Source organism: Hydra vulgaris, chromosome 06, assembly GCF_038396675.1.
Source record: "Hydra vulgaris chromosome 06, alternate assembly HydraT2T_AEP".
Lineage (NCBI taxonomy): Eukaryota > Metazoa > Cnidaria > Hydrozoa > Anthoathecata > Hydridae > Hydra > Hydra vulgaris.
This window is the reverse complement of record NC_088925.1, coordinates 5,376,467-5,404,185: the sequence shown is the minus strand read 5'-3', so window position 1 is coordinate 5,404,185 and position 27,719 is coordinate 5,376,467. Positions and strand designations below refer to the sequence as shown.

Sequence of the window (27,719 nt, the reverse complement as noted above, 5' to 3'; positions counted from 1 at the left end):
ATACTGTTGACAACACTTTTCAGAATCATTACTGATGTTTTGAGCTTTTTTCCTTCAATAATCAATGTTACTGTAGCTTCTCCCTCCGTTTTCACAAATTCTCCATTAACAGCCAACACCATTAGTTCATTTCTTCTGATACGAACACCGGCTTTCTGAGCCATGTTGTTTGAAATAATAGTTCGAGTACATCCGCTGTCAACCAGTGCTTTACCAGCAAAGGTGTTCACTTGCACAGTGCATATTGGAAGCGCCGTTAGTTGTTTAGGGAAACAGCTGGCGCTCGCGATTCCCCATTTGAGTTTCCCTGATTCAATGAACAAAATCTTGCAATGTGTCCAGATTCTCCACATCTAAAGCATTTTATTCCATCATTAACAATTTGTTTCTCCAATAGAAATCAAACAAAAAAAAGGTCTTCAATAAAAATCAAACAAAAAAAATTTTTTTCCTGTACTTTAATTGAAACGATGAGCTTGATAAATCAGCGTTAGCAATTTGCTAATGAATCTATGTTATAATGTGTCACTTATTCACACATCATGACACATTTTTCAATTTTGCTGTACTTTAATTTTTTGCTGCGAAAATTCATTTTACAAAATGTTTTAACTTTTATTTTATGTTTAAAACTTTTATTAAAAAAAATTTTTAAGGTTTTAAAAACTTACAGATTTTTATTCATGCCTACTTTTAGTTGAATATATTTTTTTTAATTTCTTTAAATCTACCTTTTATTACAATAATAATAATAATAATTTTACTGATTCATATTAGGTTTCCTACTGTTAAAATACGATTTTAATTTAGTATATTTTCATGATTCGAAATTTGCTTTATAAATTATAAAATAAATTATTAATCAAAATAAATTGAGTTCAATAAAACAAGGTAAATAATATTAATTTTTTCTATACTCATGGAAATAATGTTTTGTAAGCATTTGTTGCATGACTTTTTCAATTTTAATTATTTTTAAAATTATTTGGAAGTAGCACCTGCAAGTTATGTTGGATTAAAAAACAACAGTTTTTAAATATTGCCTTGGCTCACCCCTAAAAGTATTCTATATAATAAATTTACTTAGAAACTAATTTTTTTTTTTAAAAAAAAACATTTTTAGAAGGGTTAAGAACCTTAAACATTTAACGGATCTCCGATATCATCAATATTTCAAATGTAGTTCATGTTTGGTCTCAAATCGTATAAAATTATTTTAAAATTTCAAATATATATATATGTATTTCCAATTTTAATATATATTTATATATATATATATATATATATATATATATATATATATATATATATATATATATATATATATATATATATATATATAAATATATATTTCAAATTTTAATATATATATATATATTTTACTTAATTTTGTGTTCATGAATTAGTGACTCGTTAAGCATTTCTTAAATTTCTTAATCATAATTAATTATGATATCAAAAAATACATAAGAGCTTAGTAATAACAGAGTGTTCCAATAATACTCTCCTTTATCAATAAACCTTCGTTAAACAGAGAGGAGACAGACTGTGTTTCAAAGGCACGTGTTAAAGAAAAGATACAATAACTTATTATATTCATAACTTAAGTTATTGTTTTTAATGACAATGGCAGAAAAATATATAAGGGCAAAATAGCTATAGCAGAATTAACCATTTAAAAAGACTTTTTAATGTTACCTTAATATTTTAGAATCCTGACTTTTTCATAACTGTGAATAATGATTAACACAGTAAATTTCATATCATATAAATTTACTAAATTAAAACCATGTTTCAACAGTAAGGAAACTAATGATGTTTGAAAAAAAATATATATATATATCATCTCATTTTAGGATAATTATAATCAGTTATATGAAAGTTTAAATAAATTTGATTCATAAAAAAATGTGGTGACTTATATTAGAACTAAAATATATACAACAAATCTGATAATAATCTAATTAATTACAGTCATAAAAACTAAGTTATTATAATTATCTTTAACTTATCAGTCGTGTTATCGAAAAATATCTGAAAGTAATGAGAAACAAAAAGTTGAGTATAATAAGGTTGAGTTTTAATTAAAATATAAATATTAGCACTTATCTGATGGGAAATAATATTTTGTCTCTTAAAAAAAAAAAAAGATATGTAGATTAACAAATTTTAGTATTTATATATTGATACTGATTATAGTAAGATTTATATTTAGTCTTAGTTCTAAAGTGTCTTAAGTAAAAAATAATTAACAGAAATTAAAACCATCCGGCACCGTGACCACTGGGATAACAATCTTGCTTTACACACTGCTAAGTAACACCACTTTTAAAACATAATAATAAAAAAAAAACAGAATATAAACATATCTAAACTTAGAACATATTATATTTTATAAACTATTAACATTTACTTTATTACACATAAAAACATACTTATCATAAACTATTAATTAACAACATTTGAAAATAAACTTGTGTATTTTTTTTACCACACACCACTATATTGGGTTGCAGACAAAAAGTGATAAAAAGATTTAGTTACCAGATCATTTTATTACTTCAACTTTTTAACTTTTTATTATAACCTTGGCATTTTCATAGTTTTTTTTTAAGACTTCCCAAGTGAATAGAAAACTATTACGCACCCTGTTCTAACATTATGATTGTTACCAAGGTTGCTTACATCTTCATGTAAGGTATCATATTGCATGCTTCTCAGTTTGCTTTGGTTATTTCTATGAAAGCAAGACACTACTCTTTAATTTTAACATATGCATCAGCAGCATATTGCTGAAATAGTTTCTTGCCATAATTTAACATAATTTCTAACCAATGTTGCATGTTCAGGGTTGCAAACCAAGTATGCCATTTCTTGGAAAAAAGTGAATAAGCCGTAGGATCTAAGTTAGCTGACATACTCAATACAATTTCTAAATGACCTTTTGGGTAAATAACTTCCTAATCATTTACTAAACTATCAACTATTTTTAAGTTGATAGTATTTCTTTTAATAACTTATCTAAGCCTAATATCATCTATTTAAATTTCAATATTATCAATAAACATATTAACAGTGGTACTGTACTATTGTAGTGTAATTCCGGAAAGTTCTAGAACATTTAATGACGTTAGAGATTTAATAGCTTTAACAGTTTTTACCAATAATAATTGTAAATATGTTTTTGCGGTGATTTATGACGGTGTTTTGAAGGATATTTTAGGAAAAGCATAGAGTATATATATTAAGGAAAAATTTGTAAAAGAGAGAGTTTTAGTTAGGAGAAAAGATGATCGTTTATTGATTTAATTTATCTGTTTATTGATTTGTTGATTACGAGAAAAAAACTACAAGCTAACCGGGCATGGAACCAAGTCTGAGATTATTTGATATGTTTGAAACGTATGATGGCACTTCGGATGCTGCTGTTTGAATTCAACGAACGAAAGTGGTTGCTGAAATTCAGAACTTAAAGCTTGAACTACTTTTTCCGATTCTTCACAGAGAAGCTGCTTATGCAGTGTACGATGCTTTAACCGCGGAAGATAAAAAAGATGTTGTGGAAGTCGAGCGTGTGTTATTAGCGGCGTTTTCTGTAGATGCCTATACTGCAATTGAACTGTTTACAAAATTTAAGCTGATTTAAGACGATTAGCCTTTCTTGCTAAATTATTTCGAGCCGTAATGGACCCGATTGATATAATGTTACCCAGAGTGAGAGCTGCTTTGAACTGTGCAAATGTGATTGACAGTGACGCTGTTGGCGCTGTATCTAGACGCCATGCTACAGAAACCACGTTAGTGTGTTACAACTGCAAAGGTTTGAATCACATTGCAAAGAATTGTTTGCTTGCGAACTTGTCACCGAAGACTGTTAGATGTTTTAAATGTGGTGAGGAAGGACACATTGCATCGAAATGCTGGAAGCTGCAGGGAAACGATTGCAGGAGCGAGGAATCTGCGCTACCTCGCTCCTGAACAACGGTGGAATGAGCGCATTATCTATTATTCGTTTAAAAGTTAACGGTATGGTTGCGACAGCTTTAGTGGACACAGGATGTTCGAAGACAATTTTGAATAAAAAATTCCTGCGCAAAAGTAAATGTAGGTACTCAAACTCTCAAAAGGTAGTAACGTTTGAAGAAAAAGTTCATCAGTGCACTGGGTCGTGATTCTTGAGGTTGATGGCATTAAAGCACGTGATGAAGTTATTTTAGTGGACTTCCAGCCGTTTGGAGTTGATATGATGCTCGGAATGAGCTCCATTAAATTACTAGGAGGAGTATTCATTTCTCCTTTGGGAAAAGCGAAGTTCGGATTGAGTTACTGTGGAGCATCAACTTTGAACAAGGACAAAGTTAAGAAAATCGAAAAAAAAAAGAAAGATCATGAAGCAGTTATTAATGGTGTTGAATGGAGAGTCAAATGGAAATGGAGAGATGGAGAAAGCCCCGACCGATTGCGTAATAAAGTGGCACAGTACGGAATTCCACAACACGCTAGAGCAGACTATGAAAACGAACTACAGGATTGGATTGATCGGAAGTGGCTGTTAGAGTATGACGAAAATGAATTGGGGCCGCCCAAAGGGCAGATTCCTTTAATGGCTGTCATTCAGAGAAACAAAGACCACAAAATCCGACTTGTTCTGTTGACGTGTATGTCTCAATGAAATGTTGACGATTTCATTGAGACATACACGAGAGATGCAGATGTGTGTGTCGAAAAGCTTAGAGAATGGAGAAGAATGGGTAACAAACCAGCAATTATTGATTTACGCAAGGCTTATCTTCAACTAAAAACTGATAAATCTCTTTGGCCTTTCCAAACAGTGGTGTTTCGAAATAAATGGTATTGTTTGACACGACTTGGTTTCGGATTGAACTTTGCGCCAATGATCATGAAATCCGTTGTGAGTGCCGTCATTGATCAAGACGAATTAGTGAAGAGTGGAACGTCCGCTTATGTTGACGACATTTTCGTAGACGAAAGTGTGGTGAATCTTGATTATGTCAAGAGGCATTTTTTAAAATATGGTTTAGAAAGTAAAGAAGGTGACCAGATTGGTAATGATGGAGTTCGTGTGTTAGGTTTGTGTTTGCGCAAGGTTGGTAACAAACTGATGTGGTCCAGAGGGAATCGAGTTGATGCTATCTCGCAAAAGTTAACCAGGAGAGTCGTGTTTTCAATCTGTGGACAGTTGGTAGGACATTTACCCGTGTGTGGTTGGCTGCGAGTGATTTGTAGTCTCTTAAAGAGGAAAGCTGTCAGTCTGACGAAGGGTTGGGACAATTGAAATTTGTGATGAGAACGTTAAGTGGGTGCTTAAAGAAGTATTTGCTGAGATGGAACGTTGCGAGCCTGCTTGTGGTGATTGGGCTGTGTGTGGTGATGAGGGAAAAGTGTGGGTTGATGCCAGTTCTTTAGCGATGGGTGCTCTTATTCAAGTTGGGGAAACTACTGTGGAGGATGCAACATGGCTGCGAAAAGAAACGTCTGATATTCATAAAAACATGGCAGAATTAGACGCTGTGATACGTGGAATGAATATGGCTCTGATGTGGAAGCTGAAGAAAGTGACTGTTTTTACCGATTCCGTGACAGTATTTCACTGGGTTTCTGGCGCCCTTACAGGAAAATCAAGGTTGAGATCAAAAGCGACGGGTGAAATGCTGATTCGAAGAAGACTGAGCGTGTTGCAACAGCTAATTGAAGAATACAATGTTAGCGTTGAGGTAAAACTCATTCCTTCTAAAGATAATTTGGCTGACACATTAACAAGAGTTCGCAGCAGATAGCTCAACAAACTGACTGTGCCAGAGTGGCGGAATAGTTGTATGGGAATCGCAGCTACGAAGGCTGAATCTATTTCCGATATACACCTAAGAACTGGACATTTAGGAGTGAATCGAACGTTAAACATTGTTCGTAAAGCAATTCCGACTGCTACTGAAAATGATGCTCGAAATGTGATAAAAAGTTGCAAACCATGTCAGTCAATAGATCCAGCGCCAATACGGTGGGAAAAAGGGAAATTTGGATGTTGAAAGAAAATGGGAGAGATTGGCCATGGACATCACGCATTATGGCACTGACAAATTTTTGAGTATAATTGATTGCGGACCTTCAAAATACGCGTTGTGGCGACAATTATCAAGCTCATACGGAAGTCTTGCCATAGTCCGAATACTCCGTCTTATTTTTTGTGAACGTAGAGCACCGTCTGAAATATTGACTGACAATGAGCCGACATTTAAAACTAAAGAGATAAGGAGTTTCCTTGATAGTTGGCGAGTACAAATTAGATTTAGAGCCGCTTATTATCCTGAAGGAAATGGAATTGTAGAAAGAAACCACCGTACGATCAAGAGAATAGCAGAACGATCGAAAATGTCGATACCGGAAGCCCTATATTGGTACAATATCTCAGCCGACAAAAATGGTGCAAGTCCGATGGACAAAATATACAGTTATACCATTGGTGTGAAAGGATTGGGAAAAGAGAATCTTCCTGCGCAAAATGTCACGAACAAGAGGTTTCGAATCGGCGATAAATTCTGGCTGAAACCACCAAATGCGAGGTGCTATACAAAGTGGCAACCAGCTACGATAACTCGGAATGCGTCGAAACAAATCGTAGAAGTGAACGGCATTCCGCGTCATGTGAAACACGTTAGACCTCGAAATTATACTCAGCCCTGCATTATCCCTGATGTGGAAATAGAGATGAATATTGAAACTGGTCTAAAGAACGCTAAAAATAAAGGAGAGCAAGTTAAAGATGTATTAGAGACGAACGAGGAAAATGTCGAAGCTGAAGATAGACCCCAAGAAATCGACATGCTTTTGCGACGGAGTGGTCGGGAACGGCGCATGCCTTTGAAATACTTTGATTGCTATTTGGATGATCCGTAAGGATCAAGGAGGAGTGTAATTCCAGAAAGTTCTAGAACATTTAATGACGTTAGAGATTTAATAGCTTTAATAGTTTTTACCAATAATAATTGTAAATATGTTTTTGCGGTGATTTATGACGGTGTTTTGAAGGATATTTTAGGAAAAGCATAGAGTATATATATTGAGGAAAAATTTGTAAAAGAGAGAGTTTTAGTTAGGAGAAAAGATGATCGTTTATTGATTTAACTTATCTGTTTATTGATTTGTTGATTACGAGAAAAAACTACATGTAGTAACAAATAAACACAAAAGAATTTCAAGAGTTTTCAATGAAATCATTTACTACTATTTTAAGTGAACATAAGAATAAAATAAACAACTTTGATAAACCGCCATTATTAAAAAAAAAAAGTATATATAAAAAGTACAAAAAAAAAATATATATATATATATCTTATTTTTTTATCGAAGAGAAAATATACATATAGATACAGAGAAATGTAAAGTATACTGAAATATACGCAAATTTATATATATATATATATATATATATATATATATATATATATATATATATATATATTAGTGATATGTCTTTTTTTTTTTTTTTAAAATAAAATGTTTCCTGTATCATAAATCGATGAACTTTTACCTAAAATCATGAAAAAAGGCCCAAATAGCTTTCTGCAACAAAAAAAGGTCACCCCCAAAATAAAAATTTGATTTACCATTTTTATACATTCATTTTTGACCGATGTTTTAATCTTAAGCTTAATTCTCAGCTTAATTCTATTTATTTCATTATTTTGTTATGAATTTATAAATATAACGCCACACGTTACCATGGCAACGAAACAGCCGTGTGCCGGCAAATACTTGGAATTGTTATGTGATGACGTCATTGTGTTACCACGGTGGTATAGACGACTGTAACAGACTGTAGAAGATTATAGAACTTAGTAGAACATTCTGGAAGCTCTAAATAATTATATAAGCGAGCTGCTGTCAGAGCTCAGTGTTGATAATGTGAATAGTTCTATGAAGTACTCTGCATGTAACTGAGCTAATAAGGAACTACTGTAGCGAACTAAAGACGCTGTAAGTGTACGAAGTATAAGTAGTTGTAGCATTATCGTTAGGATACGGACTGGATTATCGAACTGTTATCAACATTGACTGGATTATCGAACTATAATTGGATTGCTATATAGTTAAAGTATTATATTACTTAAACGACTTTATTAAACGGATATTTACGCTCAGCTATCCGTAAAGTCGTAACAATATTATATGATGTCTCACAAGAAAAGTCATACCACAGTAACAAAGAACAAGAAGACTTGGACTAAAAATTTGGTGAGATTTCAAGAGTCACACAGAAGAAGAGGAAGCGTGGCTGTAGAAGAACATTCACTCGATGAAAAATCCAGAATACCACTTCAATTGCAGATCGTAGGAAGATACCAGTTTCTCGGAGCATATGTTAAAGGAAGAAAAGAACGAATAGACCAAATTTCTAAGGAAATTACAAAATTGTGGGACAATAAACTGAATTTTCCACGTGTGTCTGATCAAGTGATAAGAGCAAAGCTTATGAAGGTGCTGAAGGTCTATGATGAATGTGTCAAGCGTGGAAAATATGATGTTCTCAATGCATTATTTGACATCACGAAAGTGAATGGCCAGTGGTTATCCTCGGAAGATAAACGTCTATACCACCTACAAAAAGAAAGTAAAGGACAGGTGGGGTACTCAACAGGACAAGTGGCAAGTAAAGAAGCCATTCACCCTTCCAAGAGAAGGAAAGTCCAGTCTGGAACAGCAATACCTTCCACATCACAAGTCCTGTCTACCACAGACAGTGGTACTGAATCTGAAAACTGCAAAAGTAAGAGTGAAGATGATGAAGACGACGACGGTGATAAAGACGATGATGAGGACACTCAGAAAAAAACTAGAAAGCACTACAAAAGTAAATTTGCTGTAAGTATGGTTACATCAAGTGGAGTTTCCACAAAGAAAGCTGCTAAAATATGCAATGTATTATCACAACAAGGTATTGATATTCCAACTCCAAGTCAATCAGCAATTTACAAGTCCATATTCAAAGAGGCAGGTAAATTAAAAAAAGAAATGATACAACAACTTAAAATGGAACAGAGGTCCTTACACTTTGACGGCAAACGAATAGATGATAAGGAATATCAGGTAGTTGTACTTCAGAATGAAAGAACTGACGTGAAACTTGATGCACTGCGTTTAAAAGATGGCAAAGCTGAAACTGTTGCTGAAAAAATTGCCAAACTTATTGATGAATACAATTTGTGGAATTCAATTAAGATGATCATTACTGATACAACAAACGTCAAAACTGGGAAGAGAAATGGAGTTGTTGTGAAGTTGAGTTGTTGTGAAGTATGTTTAAATTAAAGGGTGTCACAATACCACAATTTATCGGTTGTCAGCATCACGTACTAGACAGGATTCTCCGTCTGGTGATGGACGAAGAACTTGGGGGTGATACCAAATCTCCAAACATTGAATACCCATTTGTGTCTGAACTGTTGAATAAGTATGATGAACTGAAGGATAAGTTTGTGAATGGAACTGTAGAAATTCTTGATAAATCAGGGTGGAGAGACGATATGAAGTTTTTGTACCATTTAACAAGAGTGTTTAGGTTCTATGAAGAACAAAGAAACTTCCCTCTGATTCACTTTCAGAACATTCCTAATATGAGCAATGCCAGATGGAACTCAAGAGCCATTCTCGCCATTCTGGCGTTCATTCTTATGCCTGAAGCGAGAAAGAATTTGGAGAAGGTTTGCAGGTTCATTTCATATGAGTGGGCAGAACATTGGTTTAGTAGTCAAAAGTACAATGACAATGACTTCAAGAATTTATCTGATGTATTGAAGCCTTACAAAAAGGCATTGCAGTCATTCAAAAATCACTGGAAGAAAGAGACATCCGTCATCGACATACCACGAAGTAATCAGATAGCTGAACGTGCAATCAAGGTGATGCAAGACCTGTATGCTTCCTGCAGAAAGAAAGACAAACTGCAACTTCGATTCATTCTAAGTAATAAGCGCTAGACTCTTTATGAGACATGAGCATCATGTGACCCATGTACTAAACACAGTAGGCCTATAGACACAGACAGTTATGTATATTGTTGTACAAGACGCTTTGATACTGTTAATTTTGTAATACTTGTATAATTATATATCACATAATGTTTTTTGTTATATCACAGTACATGTTGCATAAATAAATAAAATAACAACAGGAGTATGACTCTTACAACATCTTCAGCCTTTAATATTCATTTACTGTACAAAAGTGTACCTATTGAAAATTCGATTTTTTGGTTTTGGGGTGACCTTTTTTCAAAATATGTCAAAATGAAACATCTATCCGTTCTTTTTACATAAAAGTTCATTGAATTACGATACAGGCCTAGTAGGTTGCAAAAAAGTCATATCCCTAATATATATATATATATATATATATATATATATATATATATATATATATATATATATATATATATATATATTAGTAGAAAATCACTTAACTAACTTTTTTTCCATTTGACACTGTGTTTCATCAACAAAGATTCATCAGAAATGCCTTTCTGATACATCAGAAAAGCATTTCTGATGAATCTTTGTTGATGAAACACAGTGTCAAATGGAAAAAAATTTAGTTAAGTGATTTTCTACTAATATATAATTGCTCTGTTCTTTTAAGAACATTGAGCACTCTATTGTGTAGAATACTTTTTAAAGTTGTTTAAATATATATATATATATATATATATATATATATATATATATATATATATATATATATATATATATATATATATATATATATATATATATATATATATTATTGTTTTTATTATTATTATTCGACTCAAAAAAAATATTTCACAGTTGCAGTTTTTATTTATAAGGTGCACTGTATCTTATTTACATTTACGCCAACCATGAGTTTGCTGAATAAGCTTTGTCGTCCCATAAAAAACTCCGACATTGCTATCTTCGAGCAAATCCAACATCGAGCAACAAAAACAATATCATCTATTAAACATCTGTCGTATGAAAATCGATTTCAACAGGTCGGTCTAACAATAGTAGAAGAACGCCGTAAAAGAGCAGACCTTATCGAACAATTTAATATCACACATCAATTCAAACTTATTAGTTTTTTCGTCCCGCACAAACTTTCAAACGGTAAAGCCAAGTATATTTTGACAGGGCATAACCAAAAACTAGAACGCCAGCTTGTATGAAATTGTAAAGAACGACATGCGCTTTCCCAAGCAGCAGTGAACGCTCAATCAATCAATGCTTTTAAAGACAGCATAACAAAGTAACTTTTAAAGACACAATTGCTGCTTTATCTGTAGCTTCTGTATTTTTATTTTCATCAGTATAGAGGGGCCTTGTGTAGCACCTCTTTATCTAACTATAAATAGATTTATTGTATTTGTTTTGTTTTTTTCATCACTGAATTAAAAAAAAGTAAAAAGTAAAAAAATTTGTAATAACTGTATTTAATAATGTTGTATTCAATTACAATTTGTAATATGATCTGACGACGACAATGTAAACGGGACTCGGTGACTCGGTGGTATTGTCTTCTTTTTTGTTCCGGCTATTTATTATATACGTAAACGATTTTATTTTAAATATTATTACGTGATGGTATGTAAATGTTATAATTATTATATAGATAAAAAAAGTTATAATAATTGTAATAAAAAAAGCAAAATATTTAAAGCCTTATATGTTTTGTTGTGTTTATGACTGAAAATCTCGCGTGGAATGAGCATTACAAAGTTATCCTGTTTTCTAGGTCATAGTAAAATGGTTAATAAATATAAATATTAAAAAACATAACATAAAAATCTTATATTTTGTTAAAAGTGCACAATTGAATTTAAAGTATGCAAAGGTTTCAACATAAAAAGTTTTGAGTTTTAATACCTTAAGCGTCCTTTTTACAAAACTTTCTTTTGCGCCTTTTAAAGGTAAAACTTGAAAAATATCTTGTGCTATATCTATAACATAATTATAAAAAGTGTATAAGTTTTTAAAATAACAAATTTTCTATAGGGAACTATGGGTAAGAAAGCAAACGGTTTGAAAATCCATAGTTTTTGCAAATTGGTAAGTCATGACTTTTGATCAAAATCATTTTTTTATTTTACCATAATGATTCTTTACCCTCTTAAGTGTTTAAGTGAGCCTTTAAGGGCTCGCCTTTCAATTAGAAATATTGGGAATAAAAGTAAATTGCAAAGTTTATAACTCATTTGGTCACATAATTGAGGCTAGATGAACTTCTATGCATTTTCTATTACCAAATTTATTAAACTTTCGTTAATCCATTTTAAAATCAACGTTGCAATATAAAATAGTGTTACCCAGGCCACGTACCAATCCATCAGCATTACGCGTTTTATTAATATGGTCAAATGGTGTTTTAAAAAATGTTTTAAAAAAGTTTTTTAAAAGACATTTATAATTTTTTTGAAATAAAAGACATCAGTAGAACCCATCTTTCTTTTTATTTCATTATTGAGTTGAGATAGGAAAAGACATTTCATCAAAAGTCATCTGGCATCTTCTTCTTCTTTTTCTCTGCTATCTTTGTTGTTGTTTTTTGCCATATTTTTGTTTTTTAGAAGAAGATAGCAAAGAACAAGAAAATGGCAAAGATGAAGAATCGAACTTGGAGTCATTATATTAATAACACTTCTCATAAAGTTGTTAAAATCATGGGTATTTTACTTAAAGCTAGATTTTTTAAGTGTTATTCGCCATCTCTAAGAACTTCTTGCTAACTAAGCAATCGCTTTACCACTACGCCACTGGCGTATTTGGTATTTTATACAGCTATATTTAAAATAGAAATTTTTTTAGTATTTGAAACAGCTAACTTTCAGACATGGCAACTTTATACATTTATATGTTTGAAGTTTGCTCCCCCTGTGCCAAAAGTTACAATAACAATTTGATAAAATGATATTTTTACTATCATTAACTTTAAATTGATCTTTTAATTTTGATTTTCATACAATTCTTAACGTTGAAAAATTATGCTTATATAAATTATGAGGGGTCACAAAGTTTATATGGTCATAATTTTTGAATAGTAGGAGATTATTTATAATTTATATATAAAATTTAATATTTATATATAAAATTTAATATTTATTGAGAAAATAAGCACATTGATAATTGGCTATTCTTTTATGAATTATTAAACAAAATTAACATAAATAAAAAATTTTAAAAATTACCATATTCATAGTAAAAAACTCGTAAGTCGTATTTTTAAAACATTTGTACCCAGTGGGCACGGTTCTTTTTTAAAACGTTTTTTAGACGTTTTTATAAGGTTTAAACCTAATAAAAACGTCCACAGAACGTTTTAAAAACGTACTGTGCCCACTGGGTACAAGACTATTATACAAAGTTTTAAATTAGTAAATTATATTTTTTTCAAAGTGATGCACCTTATAAGGTTTTTAATATTTCAATTACGTAACCAAATAAAAATATTATTTATATGTTTTAATAAATAAAACCCCCTCTGTAGAGATCAGTTTTTACATTAAAAAATCTCTAAATACTTTTTTTCAACTTTTTTTTTTCACTTTTTCTTTTCTCAGTTTAACATAAAATAAGATTTATATTTTTATTTTCACAATATAATGTTAAAATGTATAAAGAAAACCAAAAGTAGATAATAAAATTCAAAAAGAATGTTAAAATAGATAGGGGCTCAAAGAAGGTAAGGATAACATTACAATCTTTTGAGATATCGCATTAAGATATCATCACAATCTTTTCATAGAACCTCTATTTAAAAACTTAAAAATGCAGCTGTGGTGTAGTGGTTCGAGTTCTGACTTCAGAACTGGAGATCCGTGGTTCAAAGCTGGCTCTGATCTTATGCAAATCATTGGTAAAAAAGGAAGCGTGAACTTCGTGGTTAAATGCTATTCCGCAGTGCTCTGGGATAAGACCGTAAGGATTTCTTGGAGCACCTAAATAATTAATAAAAGTATAACAATATGTCCTATGGTATAAAACTCATAAAGTTTTATACCATAGGATATATTGTTATACTTTTATTAATTATTAATTTTAATTATTATTTTATTTATTAATTTTAATTTTATTAATTAAAAAAAGTTTTGAAAGGCGTTCCATATTTAAGGTCCTCCATATCTAATATTCTGAGGAGTTTGTTACATTTCCAATGTAATTTATAAGTATTTTTTTCATTTGAACTTAGATCATACTTTTCAAAAATGTTATTAGATTTTGTCGGGAAGAGGTTGTGATAAAATTTATACAAAAAAGTTAGATGTTGATAGATATTTCAAACATACTCATCATTTTTAAATCTTTCAAGATAGAAAAAGATTTTGCATGTTCTCGTTTACGTTTAGAGTATACGAATTTACAAGCGTATTTTTAAGGTCTATAAATTTTTCGAAGTTTTGAATTTGTATACTTGCCCATCATATGTTAGCATAGTGGATGTAACAGTGAATTAGGCCAAAATATTTTAATTTGAAACTTTGCATATTAATATGTGAAGTCGAGCAAGCCATTAATATACAAAAATCTAAACTTTTTTAAATTAGTTGTTTGTAATATGTGGTTTAGATTTTGTAGCTGTATTTAATGATTGGTCATTGTAAATTTGATAATTCATTAAATAATACGACAATTTTACAACAGTTTTGTAAAAAATTGACTAAACTAAGTTAAATCTATGTATAGCTCATAAAACATTTCATATCTGGTAATGAACTTTATTTAATGAACTAAAACAAAATTGTTGTTATAAACCTTTAAAATTCTTGCTAACAAGTTTAAAGTATTTTTTCTACAGATTGTTTATATATTTTTTTTAAGATTGTTGTACATTGTTTTAATATTTAAATGCATTTTATATTTTATAAACTTTACAGTTTTGGCGACAAGAACTTTGTAGTTTCTTTTTTTTTTTAGATACAAACATTACAACGTTCATTTTTTAACAAAGAGGTTGATCAATGAGGTTGAAGAATTGAGGGCATTTTTAACACTCAAGCGCTGTCACTGCTCGTCACGTGTCACTCCTCTAACGTGTAAACTAAATGTTCTGTAATTTAATTAAAAACTTGGAGTTTGATGATGTTAAAAAAATTTAAATGAGAAGAATGGAGTTTAATAACTTAAACAACGTCCTTTGATCAAATTTTTTCCATAAAGGAAATAATAGTTATATCAAGAATATATATATATATATATATATATATATATATATATATATATATATATATATATATATATATATATATATATATATATATATATATATATATATATATATATACATATATATATATATATATATATATATATATATATATATGTGTGTGTGTGTGTGTGTGTGTGTGTTAATGCAACATCATCATTTTTTAAGTACCAAAGTTAAAAAAAGAATTCTTGGGCGATTAAAATTCAAGGAAATAAACTAATTAAAAAGTCATAATTTTATTTCTAGTATAGCAATTTAAAAGCAATTGCGTCAAAGGACATGGTTTGTTATTTCTAGTGCTATTTTTGAACTATATTTTACTGTCGCCATAGACCAATCAAACGTACTGTTACAAAAACTTTATTACTTGTCGCCACTGACCAATCAAATGTATTTTCAACAAAAATTTAATCAAAACTTTATTTAAGGTTTTTCTAATTGAAAAAACCGAAAGATTTTTGAAATAGAAAATATAAATTTGCACAGCTAGTTGTTTCCAACTCAAATTAGTTTCAAATTAAATAATTTATAAATACTTAAGTATTTAATAGTAAATAATAAAATACTTAAGTATTTAACTAGTATTTAACTTTAAGCATTAACTGTATATGCTATACATATATATATGTATATGCCATAACTATATTATAATTAGGCATTTGGTCAAAAAAAAGTATTTTTTAAGTTTAAGTAATGACTTTTTTTTTAAATCAAAGTCCTGATAGTTAAATAATTCAATGTTAGTTCAGCTTGCATCGGTTGCAGTGTAACCCGTTCAAGATGCCTCAAAAACTAAATGAAAGTTTTTAAATTATGTTTATATATTTTATTGAAAAAATAGCAACAAAGATGATTAAAGTTAAAAGTTATTGAGAATTTCCAAACTTTATTTTTTGTAAAAACAAAATTTGCGTACTTAGGAACATGCCACTGAACATGACTGTAACAAACTTAATAAAAAAATATACGTACATTATAATAATAACTTCTTGTGACGCATATATGAAATTTTTTGATTAATGAGCACAACTTATTGCAATATGTTAACTTTAAAAAAAAATTCCTGCATTGATTAGAGAATGGGAACAAAGTAAAGCTCAAAATGTTGAAGATTGTTTCTTTCTGTTAACAATGTTCAGAAAACCAAATCTTATTTTTAAATACAAGTTTTTTTATCAAAATATACAGTTTTTTTCACCTATTTTATACTTCTTTATTAAGTTGTTATTGAAAATGTTGCCACATTCTCCATCTTGTCTTGTTTTCTCTTACATTATTTGCTATTTTGTTTAGTTTTCTCCTATTTGTGTTTATTATTTAATAAAATAAGAGCTTGATTTGTATAATTTTAATTTTTTTTACTAGGTAGCAGGTTGTAGGTAACAGCTAGCAGGTAGTTAAAATTTCTGCTACTCTTGTAATGCAACTGCTGAGCGATATGATAAAGTTATACTCATTAAATGTAACATCTATCGAATATAAAACTCCCTCCAGAGAGAGACTTTTTATAATCATTTTATTTGCCCTTTGACGTTCCGAATACGTTCCCTAAAATGGTATATATACCATTATAGGTATATACACCCGTTTAAGGGAGATAAAACTACGCTTTAAAAATTTATCTTTGTTTTTTTTTAACTTAATTTGTTTTGATTCAGATGTTTTATTTTAATTTGATTTGTTTTAATTCAGATCTCGCGATATCATATTCAATTGACAGAATTGAGAAATTATTTAACTTTTCATACGTCCTTGTTGATCTATATTTATTTTTTATAAAAGCCGTTTTTGAAAAAGACCGTTCTGCTTCGCAGATCGTTATAGGTATTGTTAAGTACATTTTAGGAATTTTATAAAGATTCAGAAACATATCAATAAGGTTTTTTTCAAAAATTAGTGTCAACATTCTAGAATGCAGTGACGTAACCCTTTGGTTTAAAGCATACCATATCTAAATAATTCTGAAATTTCAATAAATAGTTCATCTCCGATATCATTTTTATATAATGACATAACGGAATCCATTGATTTAAGGTCAATTACTGAACCTCTTTTGCCCAGGTTCATCAAAAGTTTGAATTGATCTCTAATATCCTCATATACAACACTTCTTTTTTCAAGTTTAGCCGCCAACTTATCTAACAAAAGTATTAAATACGTCAATACGAAACTTTTTTTTTCACCATCCGAATATATTTTTGTTCTTACTCTTTTCGGCTGCTTTGTTCTCAAAGTCTCTAAAGTTTTATATATAACTCCAGTGAATGGAGTAAATTGAGTGTGACCAGTAAATGGAGCAAAGTGTAACCTTCGCATACATCTAACCCAGGAGTTCGTTAACTTTATTAAATTGCTTTAAAATTATTTCCCATGTTACAGTTAAAACTGTTGTTTCCCGCTTCGTAAATCTTTTATATAAACCTTTTACCTCTAACTTACATTCTGCTTTTTCAGAACTCTCATCAAATATATATTTAAGGGTATCGAGTATTTTTAGATAGCTAATTTTAACTGCATGAACTGACTCATAATGAGAAGACCATCACGAGGTGCTTAAATTTTTTTAGTGAAAATTCAAATGATGCTCTTTCACTCAAAATTTTCCAATCGTGTGGGGATGCAGAGAAATAGGTGTAAATGTGTTGAATAATTCAAAAAAAATCTGTTACTTCTATTTCAACGCACACTGCCTCTACATCAACCAAATTTAAAGAATGCGAAGAAACACAAGGGAAAAAATCCGCTATTCCATTCATTCTTTTTATTCATGCTTGTAAGCCAGTATATTTTCCACACATACTTGACGTGTTATCGAATTATTATTTTTTCCTATCTGTTCATATACAGTTTTGGATAAGCAAGATAGTAGGGTAGTGAGAATAAGATAGTAGGATAGTAGATTGGATAAGTAAGATAGTAGGATTTCATCGCTCCAGTTTGACACTTTGTCTAATGTTCTTTTAAGAAAGTTTCGAATTCTGAAATCAGTTACACGAGGCCCATAAAATTTGCAATGTGACAAGAGAGTCCCAATTTTTTTCATGACCTCTAGTGGCAAACCTTTTTCAGATAAATATTTTATTTCTGCTACTACCCTAAAATATTGTAGTAACATTTTTTAGTTTTAGTTTCCTGTTTTTTAACTCTATATCTATTCCGCTCTTACTTGATTATCGTGTGAAATCATCATGACTTTTTTATGGTCATCAAATTCCTTATGGAATACAAGAGTTTATCTTGTGTTTTTCCAATCTTTACAACCATCAGACGCCAACGCTGCAATGTTTCCTGAATCGGGAAATAATTTGCATGGTAAATAAAATGCTGCTCCTTTGCATAAAGAATAACAAAGCCACAATCTCACAACTGTTTGATCGTTTTTCATGAACTTACTTAAAAAACTGTTACAAAAAAATCTGATTTGATCTTTATAATTTTGGTTACATTCTGAATATGAATCAATTTCCATTTTATTTTGGAAAACAAAGATGGCCGGTTTAGGCAAAAATCCATGCTAAAAATCGAATTAATTTAATTAATTAATTAATAGCTTTGGCCGATATCCTATAAAACTATAGTTTACTCTAACATCAATAAAATCAATTTTAAAAATTTTTCTATCTCTTTATGCATGCAGTTCCCGTCTTTGTCCTATACAAGATTTCTGGCTCTGCATTCGATATTTACTTTGCCTTCAGGAATATGCTCTTCCGAACATTTCTTTGAATAATCACCTGCTTTGACAGGGTTGGATTGGAAAAAGTTAGTTTTGAAAATTTTGATAATGTTTTAAACTTTTGTTTATTTATTTTTTGTTTTTGACTGCCACTTAAATATTTTCTTCCGGACATTTTTAATTATACTTATGAGCCCCAAACCTTCAAAATAAGTTTCAAAGAAATACAAAAAAATTGTTTACAAAAAATACGGATGTGCTTCGATTGCTTAAAAGTGAAATTTCGCGTTAAAAAGTATTTTGCATTTAAATAATATAAGTTTAGTTGATTTTGTATTATTATTTCCGAATAATTATAAAAAAAATCAACTAAACTCTTGTTTACTAATCTAGTCTTATTAATTTTTAAGCATTGTTTTTGTTTTGCAACTCTTTGTTAAGAACGCTTCCGAGTTACACTGCTTGCAGCTATTTATAAAGTACGTTTTGTCTAAAATATTTTCAGTGATGGTTAAATTGGATTATTTTTTATTATCTTATTCCTTAGTGCAGCGCAGGCGAACATTAGCTTCTAGTTTGGTGCTGAGATTCTTGGTTGTAGTTTGCAGCGCAGGCGAACATTAGCTTGTAGTTTGGTGCTGAGATTCTTTCTCATTTGAGCCCCTTTTCTCTCGGGGGCCCTAGACTTCAACCTACTCAGCCTAATGGGAGACCCGTTAATGTGCTTCTTTAGGTTAGTGTTAGATTGGGCCAATGTTGGTCTATTTAAGCACTATATACTCTAAAACATTTCCATAGTTACAGGATACCCAAGAAAAAATCTAAAACAGTATAGTAGTTAATATATTCTATAGTCGCTTTAGATTTTAGTTTTAAACAGTGCTGAAAGTTGCTGAACAAAAATGTTATACAAACAATATACCAATCACAATTAAATGTTTTACAACCAATCTATATACCACTCATAACAATATCAACCGTATCTCATCTGCTTCATCTATAAAGCAAGATAAGTAAAGAAGTTTTTTAGAATTCTATGTTTTGTAAACTTCTTTGTTCAATGCTTTTTCTTGGTGTTCAGTGCAAGACAGTTAAGTCTTTTCAAAGCTCTTTAATATTGAAAAAATATTAAAAACGAAACCAGATTTTATTACTTTTTATATGCAGTACAAAGCAGTAACTTTCGGTTTGTATCGAGTCAAACAAAATTAGTAAAAGTTCTGAAAATAAGCAGATATATTTTTAAACTATGTTTCAAAAAATTGGATTTCTAAACGTTATTATAATTGCACATAAGGTCAAAACTCTCTGGTTTATATGTACCGTAAAATGGTGTGACAATGGTAATGGTGTGACTATGCCTTGCTTTAAATTTCTGAGTGTTCTCAATAATTGAGAACACTCAAAAATTTAAAACAAGGATACTCATAAGGATATGTGGTGTATACAACAATTATTATTATATACACCACATATCCTTATGAGAACAGTATTAAACATGGAGCCTCAACTTGTATTTTATGTTTATAGAAAAAGGTTATACAAAGCAAACTTTCATTAATAAACTTAAAAATATAGTAAAATCTGAAAGTGTAAAAATGAGGTGACTTTTCTTTTTTTGTCCTAAGGGATAAATTAATAGAACAAAAACTTATATGAAAATAAATTAATGCATTTAAAACATATAACAAAGTTGTAGGAAGCACATACAAATTAAAAAAATATCGGTGAAAGAAAATAAGAAACAATTATTTCCCAATAGGTTATAAACGCTATTAAAGGAATACCATTCAGAGAAACTTTTAAACGTTATAAAAAGCCATTTTGAAATCATGTTTTGGCGAGTTATCTGAGAAATAAAGTATTGATGGCGCATTAAAAAGTCTCTCGCTCAATCGTTTCCAGATGTATTTTCCTTAAATTTGCTCAAATGTATTTTATTTTTAATCAAAAAGCTTTTCCAGATGCATAAAATCATGTTCACATGTCACACAAACTTTACTAAAACTTTTTCCGAGTCATTTGAAAAAGCATTTTTTTTTTCTGTTTATCTTGTTAGAAACTCTATAAGTTTTAGATGGAATCCTGAATTAAAGATTATTTTACACTCTTTATCTGCTAGATAAAACATTGAGCTTTCTCAGAATAAATACACAGGGTATGTATTGCTGATAGTAACTATATTGTAGTAAGCATCATGTAGTAAGCATCATGTAGTAAGCAACATGTAGTAAGCATCATGAAGTAAGCATTATGTAGTAAGCATCATGGTGTAAACATCATGATGCTTACTGCATGAGGCTTACAAATTTACTATCTAAAAAATAACTATAACTTTAAACTTTTTGGGGGTTATAACTTTAAACCTTTTTAGGGTAGCTATAATGCGCATGCGCGCAACGTTCAACAGCGTTGTTGACTAATTTTATTTTCATAATCAAGTTTAAAAAAAATTCACATATTTCATTTAATTTTTTTGTTCAGATACTATATAATATATTTTATTAACTTTTATTTAAAGTAACAACACTTTGGAAACATAGTAAATATTTAAATAGCATCGAGCCATTGGTTTAAACATTTTCGCTGCCTTCACGTTGCTTTTAATCTAATTTAATAAAAGGTATGCTCAGAAAAATAAAAGTTTATAATTAAAGTTATGCGTTGCCAAGATTATGCATAATTTATGCATAAGCTAATAATGATCTAATAACTAAAAAAAATTTATTTTCATAACTTCGCTTTATATCAATATATTACATATTGGTAGGTTATGCAGCATAACAAGATTTTAATTTTTACTTTAAATGTTGTTTAGAATTAAGCTTCTTACATTTTTATTTTAGTCGTTGCTGCATATATTTCGTATAAACAACGCAGCTTTTTTACTGAAATCTTATATAAAAGCAACGCATAAGACTCTTAATGCAACGCAATAAACATTATTAAAATAGAATTAGAAACTATTATTATTCTTTTAATGCAATAATAGTTACTAATGATTTATAATCTTATATTCAACTTTTTGTAAATGAATTTATTAATGAAAAGATGTATAAAGTAAATGAAAAATAAACTTAATATGTTTGTACGAAAAACAGGAATTTTGAAATTATAAACATGGGGCGTGTTTTCATGAGACATGCGTACTTAAATTATATTTGCGGTGCAGCCTGTTTAAAAAAGATTAATTTTAAAACAAAAAAATAATAAACTTGTAATATGATCATGACAAAAAACCTCCCCTTCTACTTAGAAAAAAAAATCATGCATTAAAAGTTAAAAATTATAATGTTTTAAGATTTTCCATAAACTCTTCTTATAAATACAAATTTACAGTTTTAATTCAAAGATATTTACATTATATTTACATGATTTTTTCGAAAATAAAAAACATGACTTAAAGATAAATTACATAAAAAATATAACTTCCAAGAAATTAAAAAAAAAAAAAAGTAAAAGGGTTATCTCATTAGATCTAAAGCTCTTTTAACGTCTCCTTTAGCTCTCAACAAAGCTTCTCCAAGAGTTTTTATAGAACACATTGGGAAAAGATCTGCAAGATATCTTAAGTTTGAGTAATAATCATTGTCACAATCTTGTTGAACGCATAAGTTACATTCTGAGCAAGGACATTTCGCTATTACAGGAGCGTGTTTTATTATTAGTGGGCGAAACTGAGGGGGTATGTCTCGGTAGTGATGATCGATGTCGGTTGTTGTATCGAAAGATGCATAACTTTCAGAATTTGTTGAAATAGTTGAAATAGATGCAGGTGATCCAGTTGATCTTTCATCAAGGTCTTCATTATAAGACTCTTAAAATAAATAAAAAATAATTTAATAAATATGCAATTAAAATTTTTAAAATGTTGAAAATAAAAAGGGAAAAAATTACCAATATAACTATCATTTTTGTTATTTATTACGTCTGCACTTGAATCCAATTTGTCCGAGTAAACTTTTCGCATTTTTCTTAGCTTGGCAACTCTCGATGCTGTAATACGTTGCTTATCTTTAACTATAGAGCAGTTTTGACAATTGCAATTTCTCCAACGACATACATATTTATGACCTTTTAGATCGTTTACCATTCCATGGTTACGACACCTTGCACATTTAGGAAAACGATTTGATTTCATGAAGTCAGATTTTGTCGATCGAGATGAGTCGGAACACATCTCTCGACTTTGCTTCAACCTAAAACAAAAAATAAAAATTAGGATTAATGCATTTTATTTATTTTATTATTATTATTTTTTTATCACTAATAGTGTTAATAACATTTTTAACTATTGTTAATATTTTTATTATTATTAAACATACATATAAATTATTATTTATTAAAATAATAATTTATATGTATGTTTTATGGCGTTATTTATTTAAAGTCCCATCAACTTAGAATAACAAAATTTTTAAAAAAGAGTTCTTTAATGTAGTAACTTACATATCTTTGCTTTGTTTATCAACCCAGTATAAAAAATTACGAACTCCTTTTTCCATTGCACCTATTTTATTAGTTTCTTGATTTTGATCTTGTCTTATCAGTGAACTTATTTCATTTGTTCCACTTGTAACTTTACGGCGGCTTATTTATGTACGGCATACATTGGAGACAATCAAATTGACTATCGTCATAGATTTGAATGGGCATTTTGTTAAGTGCCAGCAAAAGTAATTGTTCTAGACCAATAAAACAAACCAAAAAAATCCTTGAGTGCGTTTATTTTTGGACATCAATCAATAATTAAAAATATTCCACAGATGTAATCAATAATCAGCTTATTCCATTACGTCGGCAGTTATTGGTAATGTTTAAACAAGACTCGTGCAATTATGTTTTTAATAACAATAAACAATAATTGCAATCGTAGCCATAATGGAATTGCATTTTTCAAACATACGTTAAAAATAATGCTTAAAAAGATGCAATTGATTTGGTTGCGTACTTTTACAAATTAATAAGATATGATCTTATTATATATATATATATATATATATATATATATATATATATATATATATATATATATATATATATATATATATATATATATATATATATATATATATATATATATATATATATATATATATATATATATATATATATATACATATATATATATATATATATATATATATATATATATATATATATATATATATATATATATATATATATATATATATATATATATATATGTATGTATATACACTTACATAAAAAAATGGATATAAATACTGGTTGGAATTGATAAAAGAAATTTAATATATGTAAAAAACATTAGCCAAAAATTTTTGAAAGCAATATGCTTGAAGGCAATTTTAGAAATTCTGAAAAAAAATGTTAATTAATAAACAAACTCTCAAAAAACATCTTGACTTAAACTAGATTAATTTTTTATCTGGTTTTTACATATTTTTTGCTATGGAGATACCGCATTGTTTGATAAGTACAGCAGTCTCCAGTATTAATTGTACGGTCATTACAATAGTTATATATCAACGCTGGAGCCAACGTGTACAGTATAGATTTTTGTCGTTTAAAATCATAAAGAGTTTCCTAAATTGTATTTATAATTGATAAAAATTTTCTTTTTAATAATTTTGATAAATGTTTATGTTGGGTACAAACTTTTAGACTTTTTTAAAGAAACGAAACCAAAGTTTACTTTGCCAATTCAGTTTAAAAAAAAAGTAAACGTGAATAGTAATATTTACTTAATTTATTTAATAAAGTCAAATTTTCTAATACAAACTTTATTTATTTTTCAGGCTTGTCCCTGCACTTAATAATAAATGTAACTCGCATCTACGACTTTAACTTGAATTAGAAAATTTTGCGATTTTTTAATAGTTTTGTGATAATAGTTACATTCGTTTTTCAAAAACACATCCAAAGGAAGCAAAAAAATAATAATAAAAATAATTCTTGGCAAATCAAAGATTTTGCAAAAGAATTATTATTATTATTATTTTTTGCCATGAATAATTTTTTTTGCTAAAGTTTTTTTATGAACCAAAATAAATTTTATATATATGAAAGGTTTTAAGCAAAATTGGCAAAGTAAATCTTCAGAAAAATTTTAATAAAAAGATAATTTTAAAATAATTCACTTTATTTTGCACTTTAAAGGTTTTTAAAATCTTTTTATTGTGTTCGTTATGTATCCGAGATTTATAAAATACGCAACCGCCTATTAAAATTTCAAGACCCCTGCCCCTCGATTTAAAATCTTCGCTCTACTTAAATGTTTTGCAAATTGTTATCTTTTTCGATTTTTTATTTTTCGCAATATTTTCTTCAAAATTTCCTAATTTTTTTCCTTGTTAATTTTATTATTTTACAATATTTTTAGTAAAAATTTCATTCAATCTTATTTTCATTCAAAAAGTTGTTCATTCAATCTTAATTAATATATTCTAAAGTTCTTTATTTTCAACAAAATTTAAAATGTAGGGAATAACTTAAATAATGTTGCTCACTTTAATTATGTAGTTAGTTTTATGTCTGAATAAGCTTGAAACGTAAGTTTCTTTTAGATAATAAACAAAAATAATGATGCTATTTAATTAACGAACATTTGTACATTAAAACTTTTTATTTTAAATTCAGATAAACTTCAGAAGAAACCGCTGATAGCAATAAAAAAAAATATTTGTATTTTTTGAATGTAAGCACGCTCCACTTTTTAATTTGAAAATGATTAAAGAAATGCCGAGAAATACCTTTGTAGATTTGCTTTAGACTTTAGAAACTTGATATTGATAGCAGATTTATCAAGTGCAAAATTCAATGAAACAAACACTAATCTGTTTAAGTTCTCAAAAAAATAATATTTCCATAGCAAATATATTCAGTTGTGCAACAACTCAACCAAGTATGTTTTTAAAACGTCTACCGGAACATCTGTCGGCAACGTCTGTCGGTAATTCCATAAAAATTTATCGATTTTAAACATCAAACAATGTTTGCATACCACTTCAAACGCTGAATCTGAATTTGTTGTCTGGGTTTTCAATACTTTTGGTTTTTTAATAAAATTGTTTTAAAATAATTTTCATATATACTTTTTCACTATTACCATCATTTTCATCTTCTACTTGGTCGTCATTAGCATAATTATAATTGTTACCATCATCATCATCATTATCATCATCATCATCATCATCATCATCATCATCATCATCATCATCATCATCATCATCATCATCATCATCATCATCATCATCATCATCATCATCATCATCATCATCATCATCATCATCATCATCATCATCATCATCATCATCATCATCATCATCATCATCATCATCATCATCATCATCATCATCATCATCATATCATCATTATCATCATTAGAATCTAAGGATTTTTTTAAGCACTTTAATTACAGGTTTTTAGGACCTTGAATGCTCCTGCATAAAAAAAGTCAATTAGACTATCAAAATATCGAACTTCGTAGAATGACAGTCTAATTTTTTAAAAATTGCTCATTAATTAAAACTTCATATAACAAAAAAATAGAGGTTTTTTGAAATGACGGTCTAACGTTTTCCTTGATTATCACTATCACCAATGCGTTCCTTTAACACAAAAGTGTTATTTATGTGAGTATTTTATCATATAGAAAAAAAATTGAAATAAAGTTATTTAAATACTGTAACATTATTTGAGCATTTAATTATATATAATTAAATACTTAATTAAAACTAACATATAGCAAAAATAGTCAAACAAAAATTAATGCTTATTTTTTTATTTCATTATTTAGTACTTTTTTTTGCTTTATAAAAAAATAAAAAAAAATAAAAAACACAAAATAACGAAATTTTTGCCTATAAAAGTAGTGATATTTGGTTGGAGTGTATAGAATATAATTAATTCAAATAATAAAATATAATAAGATATAATTAATTCAAGACGATGGTTTGGCATTATTTAACGAAAATAATGTTTTTCTTTATATTAAGCTCTTTTAGTCTGTTTGAGTTATCTCAAACAAGAGGGGAAAAAAAGGCTGGCCTTTTTTTGTTACTACGAATTAGTTTTTTAAATCACATTACGGCGGTAATCTTTGAAAAGTTTGAAATGTTTCTTTAAAAAATTTTAGAAAGAAAAAAAGTTGAGATGTTTACTAAAATTAAATAGATATCAAAATAATAAAAAAAAAAGTTTTTGAAATGAAAAATCTAAAAAACATTGTCCAGAATTTTTAAAAGTTTTGATATTTCTATAAATTTTAATGAATTGAACTTTCTAGAACTTTAATCCAATGGTTAAGAGTTGATGTCTCTATTGATTATTTCACTTTTACTTTAAATCATGTAACAGAGATAATCGATGTACATATTATTTTTTAAAAATATTTATTTAAGGAAAAAATATTTTGAATAATTCTTTTTATCTGAAAAAAACCAAAAATTACGAGCGTCCAGACGTTCAAAGGACGTCCCCCGGATGACGCATGCCCACTGGGATGGCAAAAGACGATCTTTTGCAAACAAAATTTTTATAAAAAATAAAAAAAGGGAAATTTTTTTGTTGCTCAAAAGATATGACCACTTAGTTTACAAACTCTTCAAATTGAGAGGGCTGGAACCCTTAGAGATTATATTTCTTTAAAAACTATATCTTTATTAGTTACATTTTGGGTTGGGAGTTAAACTTGTGTTCTTAAAGGATGAAGAGAGTTAAGAGTAATGTTATACCCTATTACAAAGAGTAGAGGTCAAGATTTTTTAAAAGAGTGCGTTACGTAACGGTTATATTATCTTTGACTCAAATCCAAAAAAGATCTCAA

The 27,719-nt window shown here is 28.9% G+C and overlaps 2 protein-coding genes across 2 annotated transcripts; one reads left to right on the top strand and one right to left on the bottom strand.

The window, feature by feature from the left end:
- The first annotated feature begins 6,069 nt into the window (after positions 1-6,069).
- On the top strand, positions 6,070-6,915 carry LOC136081142 (uncharacterized). The gene has a single exon (XM_065798435.1). The coding sequence runs from the start codon at positions 6,070-6,072 to the stop codon at positions 6,913-6,915; it is 846 nt and encodes a 281-aa protein (XP_065654507.1).
- Positions 6,916-22,204: 15,289 nt separating this feature from the next.
- Positions 22,205-23,671, bottom strand: LOC100204588 (doublesex- and mab-3-related transcription factor 1). Its single transcript, XM_065799050.1, has 3 exons — positions 23,360-23,671; positions 22,808-23,109; positions 22,205-22,727 (listed from the first exon to the last, which is right to left on the bottom strand). The coding sequence occupies exons 1-3, from the start codon at positions 23,413-23,415 to the stop codon at positions 22,375-22,377; spliced, it is 711 nt and encodes a 236-aa protein (XP_065655122.1). The 5' UTR covers positions 23,416-23,671; the 3' UTR covers positions 22,205-22,374.
- Positions 23,672-27,719: the final 4,048 nt, after the last annotated feature.